Source organism: Camellia sinensis, chromosome 6 (assembly GCF_055761805.1).
Source record: "Camellia sinensis isolate YWXY chromosome 6, ASM5576180v1, whole genome shotgun sequence".
Lineage (NCBI taxonomy): Eukaryota > Viridiplantae > Streptophyta > Magnoliopsida > Ericales > Theaceae > Camellia > Camellia sinensis.
This window is the reverse complement of record NC_138966.1, coordinates 105,356,003-105,370,367: the sequence shown is the minus strand read 5'-3', so window position 1 is coordinate 105,370,367 and position 14,365 is coordinate 105,356,003. Positions and strand designations below refer to the sequence as shown.

At 39.4% G+C, this 14,365-nt stretch overlaps 2 protein-coding genes across 2 annotated transcripts; both read left to right on the top strand.

Moving 5' to 3' along the window:
- The first annotated feature begins 3,165 nt into the window (after window positions 1–3,165).
- Window positions 3,166–3,570, top strand: LOC145793468 (uncharacterized). Its single transcript, XM_082876299.1, has one exon. The coding sequence runs from the start codon at window positions 3,166–3,168 to the stop codon at window positions 3,568–3,570; it is 405 nt and encodes a 134-aa protein (XP_082732425.1).
- Window positions 3,571–3,849: 279 nt separating this feature from the next.
- Window positions 3,850–4,311, top strand: LOC114318332 (uncharacterized). The gene has a single exon (XM_028266396.1). It carries the CDS (start codon window positions 3,850–3,852, stop codon window positions 4,309–4,311), a length of 462 nt encoding a protein of 153 aa, XP_028122197.1.
- The last annotated feature ends 10,054 nt before the right edge of the window (window positions 4,312–14,365 follow it).

Below are 14,365 nucleotides of genomic sequence, written 5' to 3'. Positions count from 1 at the left end.
CACGATATGATCCATAAAGAGGTTGAGGTGTACGTGGACGACATGATTGTCAAGTCCAAGGAAAGAGAAGGCCACTACACCGCCTTGACGAAATTTTTCTAACAGATCAGAGAGTATCGGTTGCGACTGAATCCTCAGAAATGTACTTTTGGTGTTACAGCAGGGAAAATGCTGGGGTTCTTGATTACACAAAGGGGCATCGAAGTCGATCCTTCCAAAATCAAGGCCATACTAGAAACACCACCACCAAGGACTGAAAAGGAGGTGCGAGGCTTTCTGGGTAAAGTGCAATTCATAAGACAGTTTATTGCAAAATTAACCTTGACTTGTGAACCACTATTTGGTCTCTTGAAGAAAGGAAAGAAATTCCAATGGGATGACCGATGCCAAGTTGCTTTTGAGCAGATTAAGCAGTATATATAGAACCCACCCGTGTTGTCACCGCCAGAGCCGAGGAAATCGTTGATATTGTACTTGTCAGTAACCAACACAACAATAGGCTGCATGCTTGCGCATGAATCTAAGGAGAAAGTGGAGAAGGCTATCTATTACCTAAGCAAGAAGATGCTGGAATATGAGACCCGTTACACTCCGCTTGAGAAGGTTTGAGAAGGCTTGTTTGGCCTTGGTATGGGCTACCAGGAAGTTGAGGCATTTCCTGTTAGCTCACTCCATAATTCTGGTTTTGAGATTAGATCCCATCAAATATCTCTTTGAGAAACCAACACTTACGAGTAGGCTAGCCCGTTGGTTGCTTCTTCTCTCTGAATTTCATTTGAAGTACATGACTCGTAAGTCTGTGAAAGGGAGAACGGTAGGGGAGTTCCTAGCCGATCACCCAGTGGAGGGAGACGAAGCAGTAGAGTATCTGTTCCCAAATGAGGCCATTCCGCAGGTTGAAGAAGAGATTTGGACTATGTACTTTGACGGAGCGTCTAACCAGTATGGGTATGGGATAGGGGTGTTGTTGATAGCACCCGACAATTCCCATATAGCTTTAGCTTTCAAACTCCGGTTCAAGGTATCAAACAACGAAGCAGAGTATGAGGCACGTATTGCGGGTCGGTTTGGGTTGGGTTGGGCCTAAAACCAGTTCTGAACCGAATACATTTAGGTTGGATAGGTTGCCATCCGATATCGACCGAACCACAGCTCGAAACCGTCTGTTCATGTTTTGCGGTTCCGCGGCCGGGTTCAGTCGGATTGCACGGGTAAGAAAATAAAGTACAAAATCTCACAATATTTACAAACCCATTTACAATCTGAAGAAAATTAAAAAATTAGAAAATAATGGAAAGAATGTTTGGTTAAACAAGAAGAACATAATGAACTACTACATCAGTAAAACCATTTACAAACTAAAATTATAAAACAACCTACAACACAGATTCTGCTTAGAGTTTGTGTGAATTATGAGCCGTGAGACCGCCACTAGTAGGACGATTTTCGTCTTCAACCTTTAGAGAGTTTTTAAATCTTCTGGGTGAATGAGACCACCAAAGAGTTTAGGAATCCATTATAGATTCAAAGAGAGATGAATCATGAGAGAAAGTGAGATAAGAGAGTTAGGCAAAACGTTTTTTTGAGTATATCATGAGAGAAGACCATCAGATTCAAGGAGCCATAAGATAGACCCTGTTTTTTTGCTTCTCAAAAAAGGAGCCATAAGATTGAGTGAGAGTGGAAGATGAGAGAAAGGAAAAGAGTCGAAAGGTTTAGAGAGAGAAAAAAAATAATGGTTAGAGAGAGACGAAAGGGTTAGACCAAATGGTTAGAGAAGGGGAGACCAACAGTTTAGAGAGAGAGAGAGGATAGATGAATAGTTTAGAGAGATGGTGAGAGAGACACGAATGGTTAAAGAGAGAAATAGGAAGTCAGCCTGGAAAAAGGTTACAAAGAATTATTTGTCTTGAAATCTATGTTGGGTAAGGTCTATTTAGTAACCATTTTAATTTTAATTTTCAGTTTATATTTATAAAAGTTTAAAAAATTGTCATAAAATTTATTTAAACTTTTTTATTTATAAATAATTGTCCCAGTTTTATAAATTTAAGAAAAAAAACGTAAATTTAAGAAATGAGTTTATGTTAATTTTTAAATAAATATTTGAAAATTTGACTAACACACAAGTCTCAATTGTAATTACTTACATAAGAAACTAAATTCCTGTATAAATATAGTTCATTTATCAACTTGTCTATCTAAACAGAAAGACTAGAACACAAGACCTCCATCAATATGAGATCACCATTAGTCCCAAAAATTATGCTTTTATAAGTCCAACAATCTATATCAAGCTATTTAATGTACCAAGTAATAACAACCCACACACATGCAATTTTTGAGAAATTAAGATAAATACGGACTCCATGCTCAAGGAATTACCTGTTCCATATGTCCCTATTCCATATGTCCCTAATGCTCTCTAGAATTATAAACATACTGCATATTCATGCGTGCCACCTACTAGTTGATGATGTTTATGGATCAACATTCTCAATATAAAAAATTTCAATTAAAAATAAGACATCTGAAGAAATAAAAAAAAAACATACAAGTAATAAGAAGGAAAAAGAGAATGGAGTATAAATGTCAACCTTTGGGTTCTTGGAGACCCAATACATATCTCCATCAAAATCACCATTTGCAATTTCACTGCTTACTGATCTCCGGTCCTTAGTTGAGAAAAATATAGCATATTTATCATTTCCGACAAAGTCTTCTATGCCTTTACATAGACAGTTTTCAAAACATGAATATCCCCAAAGTGAAGACCAAGGTTCCTGTACACTAATACTTGCCCTGAAATTTGACCGTTTTCTTTGCATATGTCATTAGAACAGGAAAAGATAAAATGATTACATTATTTATTTGTTTTGAATTCTTATGTAATTGCAGAAATAAATACACAAGTCTCAATTGTAATTACTTACATAAGAAACTAAATTCATGTATGAATACAGTTCATTTATCAACTTGTCTGTCTCCACGGAAATTTTATTTCAATACTCTTTAATACGTGACAGCCTTTAGAAAGTGGATATCATGACATTCAATTTTTACTTGTTGAGCTTCTTATTACCGTCAAATAATTTGCTAATTATGTCATGAAAATTACTTTTTAATTTCAATTGTAAAATAGATGATGATTTTACCGTGGCACGAATGATTTTAGCTGGAACTCCTATGAATGAACCGTACATACAATATCGTTTGTTTGTGTTGGCAAAGAAAGAAATAAAGGGGCGAGACGAAGCACTGATGTGCAAAGTCTTCCCGTCTAGATTGGGAGAATCCAGACTTCGATGGTTTGATCGACTCCCCGCTGGATCAATTTATGACTGGAAGCAGCTCTCCGAAGAGTTCTTGGCTAGGTTCGTCCCCAACACTAAGATCCCGGAAGAGCCGGATACACTGTTCGGTCTTCGAAAGGAACCGGAAGAAACGTTGCACAATTATGCTAGGAAGTATTGGGAAGAGTACAATAACCTGGAGGAAAACGTTTGCAGTGAGCAGATGGCTGTTACGTCTTTCAAACATGGTCTGCGCCCGGAAAGTAAGTTGAGATAGTCGCTTACCAAGCGCCCGGCCATAGCATTGAAAGATTTGCGTGCTAGGATTGAGGAGTACGCTCGCCTCGAAGATGACCAGATCCCCATCGAGGTAGCATCAACAGAACAAACAGCTCAGCACAAGAAGAGAACGGACCGAGGGAAACACTGGGGACTCACGGTGAATGAGGTGGATAAGTCCAAATCTCACAAAGTAGTCGAGATCGTATTAAAAGAACCAATCTATCGCATTTTGGAAAAGATCAAGGGAGTGCCCTTCTTTATTTGGCCGCCGAAAATGTTAGGAGATCCAACTCGGCGTAATCAGAAGCTCAGATGCACCTATCATCAAGACAGGGGGCATATGACTCAGAATTGCAAAGTACTGAAGCAACACCTGGAAGATTTGGTAGCAGCTGGACACCTCCGAGACTACGTTGATCAGGATAAAGCGGTGGCCGAACAGGGGAACCCGCTACCAAAATCGAACGTCGAACACCCTCATCGACTGGTAATAAATGTGAGCCATGGAACAATAACCCAGGAGCGCGAAGAGGCACTGAAAGAAGAAATTGCTAAGGCTGTGCAAATTCAGCAAGTCATGTCAGTGGGGCCCGTGCCGAAAAAGGTACGCACAGTACCCAAGTCCCTCTTGTGCACTGTTTCATTTACTAGAAAGGATTTAGAAGGCATTCAACACCCATATACCAATGCACTAATTATAACTATGGGAATTGGGAAACTGTTCGACGTGAAATGAGTCATGGTAGATCAAGGCAGTGCAACATATATATTGTATTACGACTTGTTCAGAAAGCTCGGTCTCTCCGAGCAGCACCTTACCCCAGTGGCAGCTCCATTGGTCGGCTTCAATTCACAGCTTGAGTGGCCACTTGGTAGGATAGTGTTGCCGGTTGTGGCTAGAACGAAGACCCTCCAGATAGAGTTTCTAGTTATTAATACACCTTTTCCATACAACGCCACACTCGGTCGTCCATGAATTCACCAAATGGAAGCGGTCCCTTCAACATACCATCAGCTCATCCGTTTCCCAACAAAACATGGAGTAGAGCAGATCTCAGGGGACCAAGTTGCGTCTAAACATTGTTTCATGGCAGCAATGAAGGCTAAACAACTTTGCAATAAGGTGCAGATAGTGGAAGTGGCCGAACATCCAGTCTTTGAAGATGTAGGGGGAGCCCCAACGAAAAAGATAATAGAGGATTTGGAAAAAGTCCTGGTAAATGAGGATGATCCAGAAAAGTACTTCCTTATCGGTACCTCGCTAGGCGTTGATAAAAAACTTCAGCTACTGAAAGTGTTGCGGGAAAATATAGAGGTATTCGCACGGTCAGCGTATGATACTCCAGGATTGAACCTAGAATTTGCTTGCCACAAACTCAACATCAACCCTTCCGCTCGACCAATCGTGCAGAAAAGTCGGAGATCCTCAATTGAACACACTGAAGCAGTAATTGACGAGGTCGAAAAACTCCTAGTATCGGGAGCGATTAGAGAAATTCAGTACCCACAATGGCTGTCTAACACAGTTGTAGTAAAAAAGAAGAACGGGAAATGGAGAGTCTGCATTGACTTCACCTGACTGAACCGAGCTTGTCCCAAGGACAGTTTTCCTCTACCTCGCATCGATTAACTAGTAGATTAAACAGCAGGGCATGAGCGAGCTTTCTAGACGTTTATAGCGGTTATCACCAGATACCACTGTTCGGCCCAGATCAGGAAAAGACATCGTTTATCACTCCAAGAGGCACTTATTGCTACAAAGTAATGTCGTTCGGCCTCAAGAACGCCAGGGCAACCTACCAGCGAATGATCACTCGAATGTTCAAGGACCAACTCGAAAAAACCATGAAGGCTTATATAGATGATATGGTAGTAAAAAGCAAGCTAGCTACAAACCACCTTGCAAACTTAAGACAAGTTTTTAGTATCTTAAAAAACCATCAGCTTCGCCTCAATGCCTCGAAATGCACTTTCGGGTTGGGGTACATGGCTACTCACAGAGGAATCGAGGCAAATCCAGATCAAATCAAAGCAATACAAGAGCTTGAGGTGCCAACAAAGGCTAAAGAGCTACAAAAGCTGGCTAGAATGGTAGTGTAGATTGAGATTCAGAGGAAGGGAGATTGAAGAGGCCAGAGGGTTTTGGGAGAGAGAGAGAGAGTCAAAACGCATGAGAGAGAGATGACCAGTGTAATGAAAGAGAGAAGGATATTTGAAAGACAGAGAGAAATGGAAAATAGAGATATACCCTTCAACAAGAAAAAAGAGAGTAAATGGAATGAAATGGAAGAGAGGAGAGAGAAATCAATGCATTAATGGAAGTGATATACAAAAGATTTTTTTTTTTTTTTGAAAAATGAGAGAGGTTAGGTGGAGAGATGGTCAGCATTTTTGTGTGAAGATGAGTCAGAGATAATGAATGCCTCAAGGAGAAAGCCATCAATGTTGAGAGAGAGCATGTCGGCTTAATTAATGTATATTGCAGAGAATGAGCAGCAATTTCGATGAGAAAGAGAGAGGGACTGTCAAAAATTGGTAAAGATCCCTAGATTACATATAAAATATAATTGAATTGCACCAATAACAATACAATAAGTAGGGAAAATATTATATAATATATGGATATATGTTGATCGTGTGACGTCACAAAATTTGAGGACATGATAATAAGTTTTTGATATCTATACTCTTTTTCAGCTTGAGCCAGCACCAGTTGCAGCTGCAGGACCTCTTCCAGCTAGGAGACGGAGACGGGACCCAATGAGAGGCGGAGGATGGGCTGATCGAAGGAGAGGCCGAGTGAGACAGCGCTCACCCTCTGAGGAGTCTTTTGATGAGTACACGACCCCCGAGGAGGAGGGGAAGGAGGTGGGCCTGCAGTTTAGCAGCCCCAGTGACGACAGTGATGCACCTCCTCCGCAGCCGTGGAGGAGGAGAGCGAGGATAGGTTGCTGAGTTTCTTTGCTTTGCTTTTGCTTTGTAGTTAGGAATTATGTAGCTTCAGATAGACCTATGTATTTTTTTTTTTTTGAAGACTTTTCTTTTGTATTTGGTCTTTGTAAACAATGATTGAGATTGGACCCACCAGTTTATAAAAAGAAAGATTTTTGCAATGATCTCCTTGCATAATATGTGATGAATGGCGTAACCTTTGTATGGTAACTTTGTACAAGACTTTAAAACTGCGGGTGAAATTATAGGTTATCCGTTGTCGATCGGCCAGTAGTTTGAAATCGACCGAATCAAACCGTGCGGTTTGACAGTCGGTTCGGTCGATATTAGAAATAATACAAATCTGGAAACAAAAAATGAAGGGTTGAGAGGAAAAAAGACAAGATAGACACTGTTGTTCAAAACTATCGCCATGATTAGAATCACCACTATAGAAAAATGCCATCGCCATCTTCTACTATGGAACAATACCAACATCGTTGATATACCACCAACGATCAATGGGGTCGTACGGGACGACCAGTGTTTGGATAAGGTTTATTTGCTGGGATGGAGGGGCTTGGTTATGTGGTGGGAGAGGATTTGTAGTGACGTTTGGCTTTTGAGGGGGCGCTATCACCTTATTGTCAATGAGATCTTGAATCTCATGACGCAATCTAAAGCATAGGTCAGTGTCATGACTATGCTATTGGTGGAAGGCGCATTATTTGGCTGGGTTGTGTGTAGGAGGGAGGGGATTAGGCAATGGGTGTGGCTCTAGGGGCTTCAGATGCTCTTTTTTGATCAGGATCCTCAAGGTTACAGATAGAGACATGTAGAGTGGGGTGAAAACCCACTGGCCTCGGGGTTGGTGCTTCACGGTTTGTGAGGTTGTATCGGATGTATTGGCAAAGGAGGTGGCAGTTTTCGGCGTGGTGGTGACCATACCAACATTAGAGGTCCTTACAGCTGCATTACTACTTGTAGCCACATTGGAGCTGCGTGTAAAAGCCCTCTTGGGCTGCTCTTTCTCGTGGTCTATCAGATCCTATTTCATAGCATCCTCTATCTGCATCCCTATTTCAGAGAGGTCAGCAAATGTAAGCAGAGGTAAGACTATCATCTGTTGTATCAGCCTCGGTTACAGATTACGGACGACCATTCTGATCTGATCCTTTTCAGTTGGTCAAGTGGTCATCATGGAGGCCTTGGCCCTCCACCAAGTGATGAAATCGGAGAAACCCTCCTTCGGATCTTGGCGAGTTGCTTCGAGATCACGAGTTGTAACCTCTATTTGAGTGTTTTATGAGTATTGAGCAATAAAGGCCTCAACCATCTCTTCCCAGTTCCTCTTTACAGAATCCTCAAGTTTTATATACTAAATGGCCGCGATACCTGACAAGGTCAGGCTGAAAAGGGATAACAACTGTAGTTTAGTTAAGCCCATCGGCCGCAGAATATCTAAAAATAGCTGTAAGTGGATCACAGGATCACCCGAGCCATTAAAGCGATCTATATGTGGCATTTTAAATCTATCTGGCGAAGTCACCACTGCATCGATATTGTCATCCTCTATATCCGGGATTGAATTGACACCCTGAGCTCGTTTGAAAAGCTTCTCAAGCTTGCTCACTTTCAGTGCAGTAGGGTCGACCTCAAACTCAAACGGTGCCTCCGTTGGGTAAACCGATGCTTTGGAAGTCTGGGGTGGAACTGGCTCTGCTAGAATGTCTGCATTTTCCTGGACATTAGCTATATTCCTGGGTATTGGAACCCTGACTGGGGGTGGATGTGAAACAGAAGCTACTGCTTGTTGTGGTTGTTGTTGCTGCTAGAGCCTAGTGATCAACTCAGCCTACTAGGCTGCAATCTCCGCTTGGCAGGCGGTGACTTCTGTTTGGCGGGCAACATCTAGCTACATATTCTCAATAGTTTGCTGAAGTTGGTGCAGCATATCCTCCATGTTGACTAAGGGGTGTTAATCTATCAGAATTGGCGTGTACTTTCTTTCCAAGTGGAAGCAAAAAATTGGACTTTGCTGAAGGAAGGTAACTATCGAACCGGTGAGTTATGCCTGACTCTCCTCCATCTCGTAACCGGGGGTAGCGAAGCAAACACTGGTTGTCCTCTTACAAGATCCCCAGATTGGTAAAGTTGCCTTACTCGAGTCCAGAGTGCTTGGGGGGTAATTGCCTCATCTGAAGCAATTATGAAACACTATCTTGCAAAAAGAAAATAAAACAAAAGAAACAAAAATCAAAAAACGCACAGTATCTCGGCTCAGACAGAAACAACACACAGTTGCAATCTTAAGCTGGATAACTGTACTCAAACACTGATTTCTGTCCCAAATTTCTGCCTCAAAACTGATACCCTCAAACCGATACCCAGACTTGCAACTGATACATACATTCCTGCAAGGTTTACTCTAAAAGCACGTATCAAGCAAGTGAGAGCCAAAACACCCCTATGATGGGGTAGGGTTACCCTGTCCTGTAATCCCAGGTATTGGAACCCTGACTGGGGGTGGATGTGAAGCAGAAGCTGCTGCTTGTTGTGGTTATTGTTTATGCTGGAGCCTATTGATCAACTCAGCGTACTGGTCTACAATCTTCGCTTGGCAGGTGGTGACTTCCGCTTGGCGGGCAGTATCTAGCTGCATATTCTCGATAGTTTCCTAAAGTTGGTGCAGCATATCCTCCATGTTGACTAAGGGGTGCTAATCTATTAGAATTGGTGTGTACTCTCTTTCCGAAGTGGAAGTAGAAAACTAGACTTCGCTAAAGGAAGGTAACTATCGAACCGGTGAGTTATGCTTGACTCTCCTCCGTCTTGTAACCAGGGGTAATGAAATAAACACTGATTGTCCTCTTACAAGATCCCCAGATCGGTCAAGGTGCCTCACTTGAGTCCAGAGTGCTTGGGGGGTAACTGCCTCGTCTAAAGCAAATAATGTCAAAATTAGACTGCTTTGCCAGATTACAGAGTCGCCACCTAAATATTTTATTTTCGAGAAATTTAGGAAACCCTGACTTGTGCCAAAGGCCACGTGTCCGTCATCACCAAAGTTTCCTGAGCTCGGGAACTTGGGTACGAGAGGGGAAGGTCATGGAATGAGCACCCCCACTCGCCGGATCAAAAGAGGATTGAAACCATTACGCACGAGTGTCTCAATTTCACATTCAAGCCAACAAGGGGTTCAAAGCCCTTTTCAAAATAAATGAAAGAGTGAAGAATAGAGGGAGATTGCAGAGATTTCAGTGCTGAAATGGAGTGTAAAAAGACACTAAAACATGTAAGCAACTCATACAATTCATGCCAAAAAGACTAAAACATTAAGCTAGTGAAGCCTCTCTGCACTACAGTCACACAATACAAGCCTCAAAGGACCAAACCAGCTCAAATCAAAGCTAAAACTAGTCAAAACAGTAGCAAAAACATGCTGAAATTAAGGTACAAAATGCTAGAAAAATATGCTCACATGTTAAGCTATCTGGGCATGCAAATAAGACACAAGGAGGGGAGGTTACCCCCTCTAATTTTGGACTTTAAAATAAATTTTTTGCCACTAAAAAGCCTCTGATTTTCAGTGGTTAAGAGGCCCAAAAAGTTCAATTTGAATATGCTAAAAGATGGTACAAAAGCTTACACAATTCTCTCTCTTTCTCTATATTCCCTCTTCTTCTCTTCTCTTCTCTTCTCTTTCTGTTTCTCTTCTTCTCTCTCTTCCTCCCTTTTCTTTCAGAGATATAAGAGGGGGACAAAAAAAAAATTGTCCAAAACGACGTCGTTTTGGACAGTCGAGCCATTCGGGACGAAGGAGTTTCGAGCTACGAAGCATTATTGATCAAAATATGGTTCATTATGCAAAACCAACAGGTTTAATTCTTCTAACTTTTTACACATACAAAATTATGCAGAAACATGGCTAAAAATGTAACTTTTTCTTCCAGAACCAAATCAAAAAAACAAATTCTTTCAAGTAGAGCTGGTTATAACTTTTAACCAATTTAAAAGCCTACAATAAAATGAAACATGGATGTAATAATTGTAAAAATGAAGGGGATATAAGGATGAAAATGGTGGGAAACAAGATAGCTAGTGTAACAATCTCGACCTATGATTAACTGTTACTTAATGGGCACAACTGATCCAACTGAAAAGTTAAATAGTGATGAAATTTGTGTTGTCTAGTATGTATGTTCATTGCCAAGATGTTGGGGTGTGCAAAAATCCGACTAACCCACATATCCCACCCCACCAGACCCGCCGAACTCGTTCATGTTACGGGCGATTTCGCCCACGATCGACTGTAGTTGAAATTCTTCATTTTTTTTTTCTTCTGATTTTTAGTCGAAAATCGAATTTAATTAAAAAAAAATCAACCAACCAGACCCAACCGAAATATTACTATATATATATGCTTTAACTATTATGAGATTTACTTGCTTAAAAAACCAAATCGCAGCAAATTATCATTACTTTTTGTTTCTAAGAAACGTTATATCTTCCCAATACAAGTTTATCTTTCCAAGTCACATATATTTGACTTCCCAACTATCTTTTTGTCTCCCTACATCAATCCTCACATTTTCATCTCTCTTGTTTCCCATCAACCCTTTCAGTTACGCCCTCTCTCTCTTTCTCTATCTATCTCTCTCTCTGTGGGAGATAAATCCATTTATCTTCCTCATCTTTGCTGTTTCTTTTTATTTTTTTTTCGCTTCCCATTTCATCTCTTTCTCACTATCTTTCCATTTTAAAAGAGAAATCCATTTTCTCCTCCATCTTTTGGCTCTCTCTCTCTTTGGCTCTCTCTCTCTCTCTCACTCTCTCTCTCTATTTTGATAGATAACCCATCTCTCACTCTCTTCTTCATCTTAGTAACAACGGTGGTAGTTGTGGGGCTGCGTTAAGCGACGATTTTAAGGCCTGGACGATCAAAGAGGGTATGGTGAGTCTTCCTTCTCTCTTTTTCCCATATCCTTTCTTCCATTTTATGTCTCATAGTTCTGTACATATATGTATATATATAAATAAAAGTTTAAATTTGTTATTTTGTAATTTTATTTTATTTGTCATAATATTTCTTATTAAATATTCGATATCGACTGAACCGATCGTCAAACCGAACCCTTCAAGTTGGTCAATTTCGAACAATAATTCAGTCGATGACGAATAGTTGATTTCCTCACCTGAATGTGTCGATTCGGCTAGCAGGTCAAAGGTAAACCCGAGCTGAACCGACCCGTGCACACCTCTACCAAGATGTTTATAATATCTTACTGTTACTTAGTTGAGCAAAATATTTGATGGTAATAAGAAGCTCAAAAAGTGAAAAATTGAATGTCATGATATCCACTTTCCAAAGGCTGTCACGTATCAAATAGTTTTGAACCAAAATTTCTGTGGAGATAGACAAGTTGATAAATGAACCGTATTCATACAGGAATTTAGTTTCTTATGTAAATAATTTCAATTAAAAATTTGTGTGATTATTTATGCAATTACATAAGAATTCAGAACAAATGAAGAAGGTAATCATTTTATCTTTTCTTGTTCTAATGAGATATGCAGAGAAAATAGTCAAATTTTAGGGCAAGTATTAGTGCACAGGAACCCTGGTCTTCATTTTGGGGATATTCATGTTTTGAAAGATGTCTATGTCCTTGGAAGACTTTGTCAGAAATGCTAAATATGCTATATTTTATATTTATTTTGTATAAATAAATGAAATTAGTGTTGTAAATATAAAATTGGACGAATATTGAAATAGATGGTGGAGTTGGATATGTGTTACCTCATGTTTGTGGAAATTTTGAATAAACTATCTGTCTTGAGATTGAATATCTGTTGTAGAAATTACATGAGGATTAGGTTAATTAAAACTAATCTATTGTTGGTTGTCATTGAATATGACTATGTTTTAAATACATTGTATATGTATGATGTTTGGGAGGAGAAATGTGATGTACTCTATGTTTAGGAGGAGATAGGGGATGGATTCCACTGAATAGCAGATTGAAGTGTTTGTGTGGTAATTGTGTTGATTAGATAACCACTGAGTTGTAGTCTTAGTCGGGTTGTTGAAAGATAATGAAATTGGTTCATGAATTGAAATGAATTGAAGGAAAATGGAATACGATATGAACTTGGCACTTTATGATTATATAAAAATGTGAATGTTTTGTCACAGACATTGTATATGTACATTGTACTTATATCTTTTTTAAATCTCATATATTGTGTTAGATTATTCATACTGGGCTTTGGCTCACCCTATTTGGGAAAAACTATTTTCAGGTGTTGGTGATATGCCTCTGCCAAGGCAATAGTTTGGAGGGACATTTGGGAGCAAGAGCTTTATTTTGTTGTAACCAAGCAATGACTTGGAAAGATATAAGCCTATAAGGCATATGATTACCTGTTTAGTTTTCAGTTCTCTAATCATTATAACACATGTTGTAGATTCAAGATGAACAGTTTGTGAATGTATATCGCATGTGTTATCTTTTGTATACGAACTTTGATGAATGAAAGCATATTGTTTCTGTTATCTTTTGGCTTATGGGTTGTATTTATTGTATAATTTTGTGGGCGTTACATATCTCATTAAGCCTTATCCTTAGATAATTAAAGTCTTCTACTATTATAGCATCACAAGCTAGTGTTGGAACGTATTGTGGACGTAACATCTTCATTATCTTCATTCACGAACTTAAAGTAATTGTAATGGCCAGTGTTACTCTACAATGCATAACAAACAATTAGTCGAATAAGACAAATTAATTTGTCACCACTAAACAATTAATTTTTACAATACATACTCACATATTTTGATAGGTATACAAAGAATAAACGACTTTGATTTCTATGCTCATTGGTTTTTACAATATATATATATGGCAGTTGTTCTTCCACAATTGCCCAATCTCGGTTTTAATTTAATGTTGCTATTGTTACTAGAAGAATAAGACATTTTTTAATCTGCATACACAATACAAACAATCTCACAACTAAGGATCACAGCCCAATTTTTCTTAAATTCATAAAGAGTCCTAACATTCCAGTTTAAGCAAAAATGAATAAAAAAAACAAAAATTAATAAAAATGGGGAAACATGTCCTTCTCCTCCATCCTCACTGGCGACCCACCCCCAACGACGGCGAGAAGCTCCTGAAACCCAACCGGCTGACGCCTTTCCATGGTTCTCCTTACACAAGCAAGGTCTCTCTCTCTCTCTCTCTCTCTCTCTCTCTCTCTCTCTCTCTGAACCTGGTTCAACCTGTTTTTGATTTTGTATTTGATTTCATAAATACAGAGATAGAGACGTAAGAGAGAGAGAGATTTGAAATTTCAAAATTAGGGCTTTGATTTAGGATTTGAACAGGAAAAAATTATATCAAATTGGTGACTTTTTTTGTGGTATCATGGGTCATTCTTGTGTTATATTTGTTGCAAGTTCTGTCTTGCCTGATTGATTGTAAATTGTTTGCATACCCTTTTTCTGCTGGTTATGTTTGTGTGTTCTTATTTGATTATCTGAAATCATGGTAGGAGATTTTTGTTTACCTTTGCTTTGATTTTTCTTTTTCTTTTTCTTGTGTTTTCTTAGTAATTTAAGAACCATGAATCTTAAAAAAGTATTATTGTATACATCTCTGAGTGGCTTTCTTCATGCTAATAACAAGAAGTTAAAATTACTTGGATCGAGTGTTTCGTGAGGAACAAAAATGACAATCCGATCGAGCGAGCGAGCGAGAGAGAGAACGAGAAAGGGAGAGCAAGAGTAGTATGAATGAAATGTGAAGCTTGTTGGAGAAGCTTTTTGCTACTTTGGCATACAAAATGTGATGCTA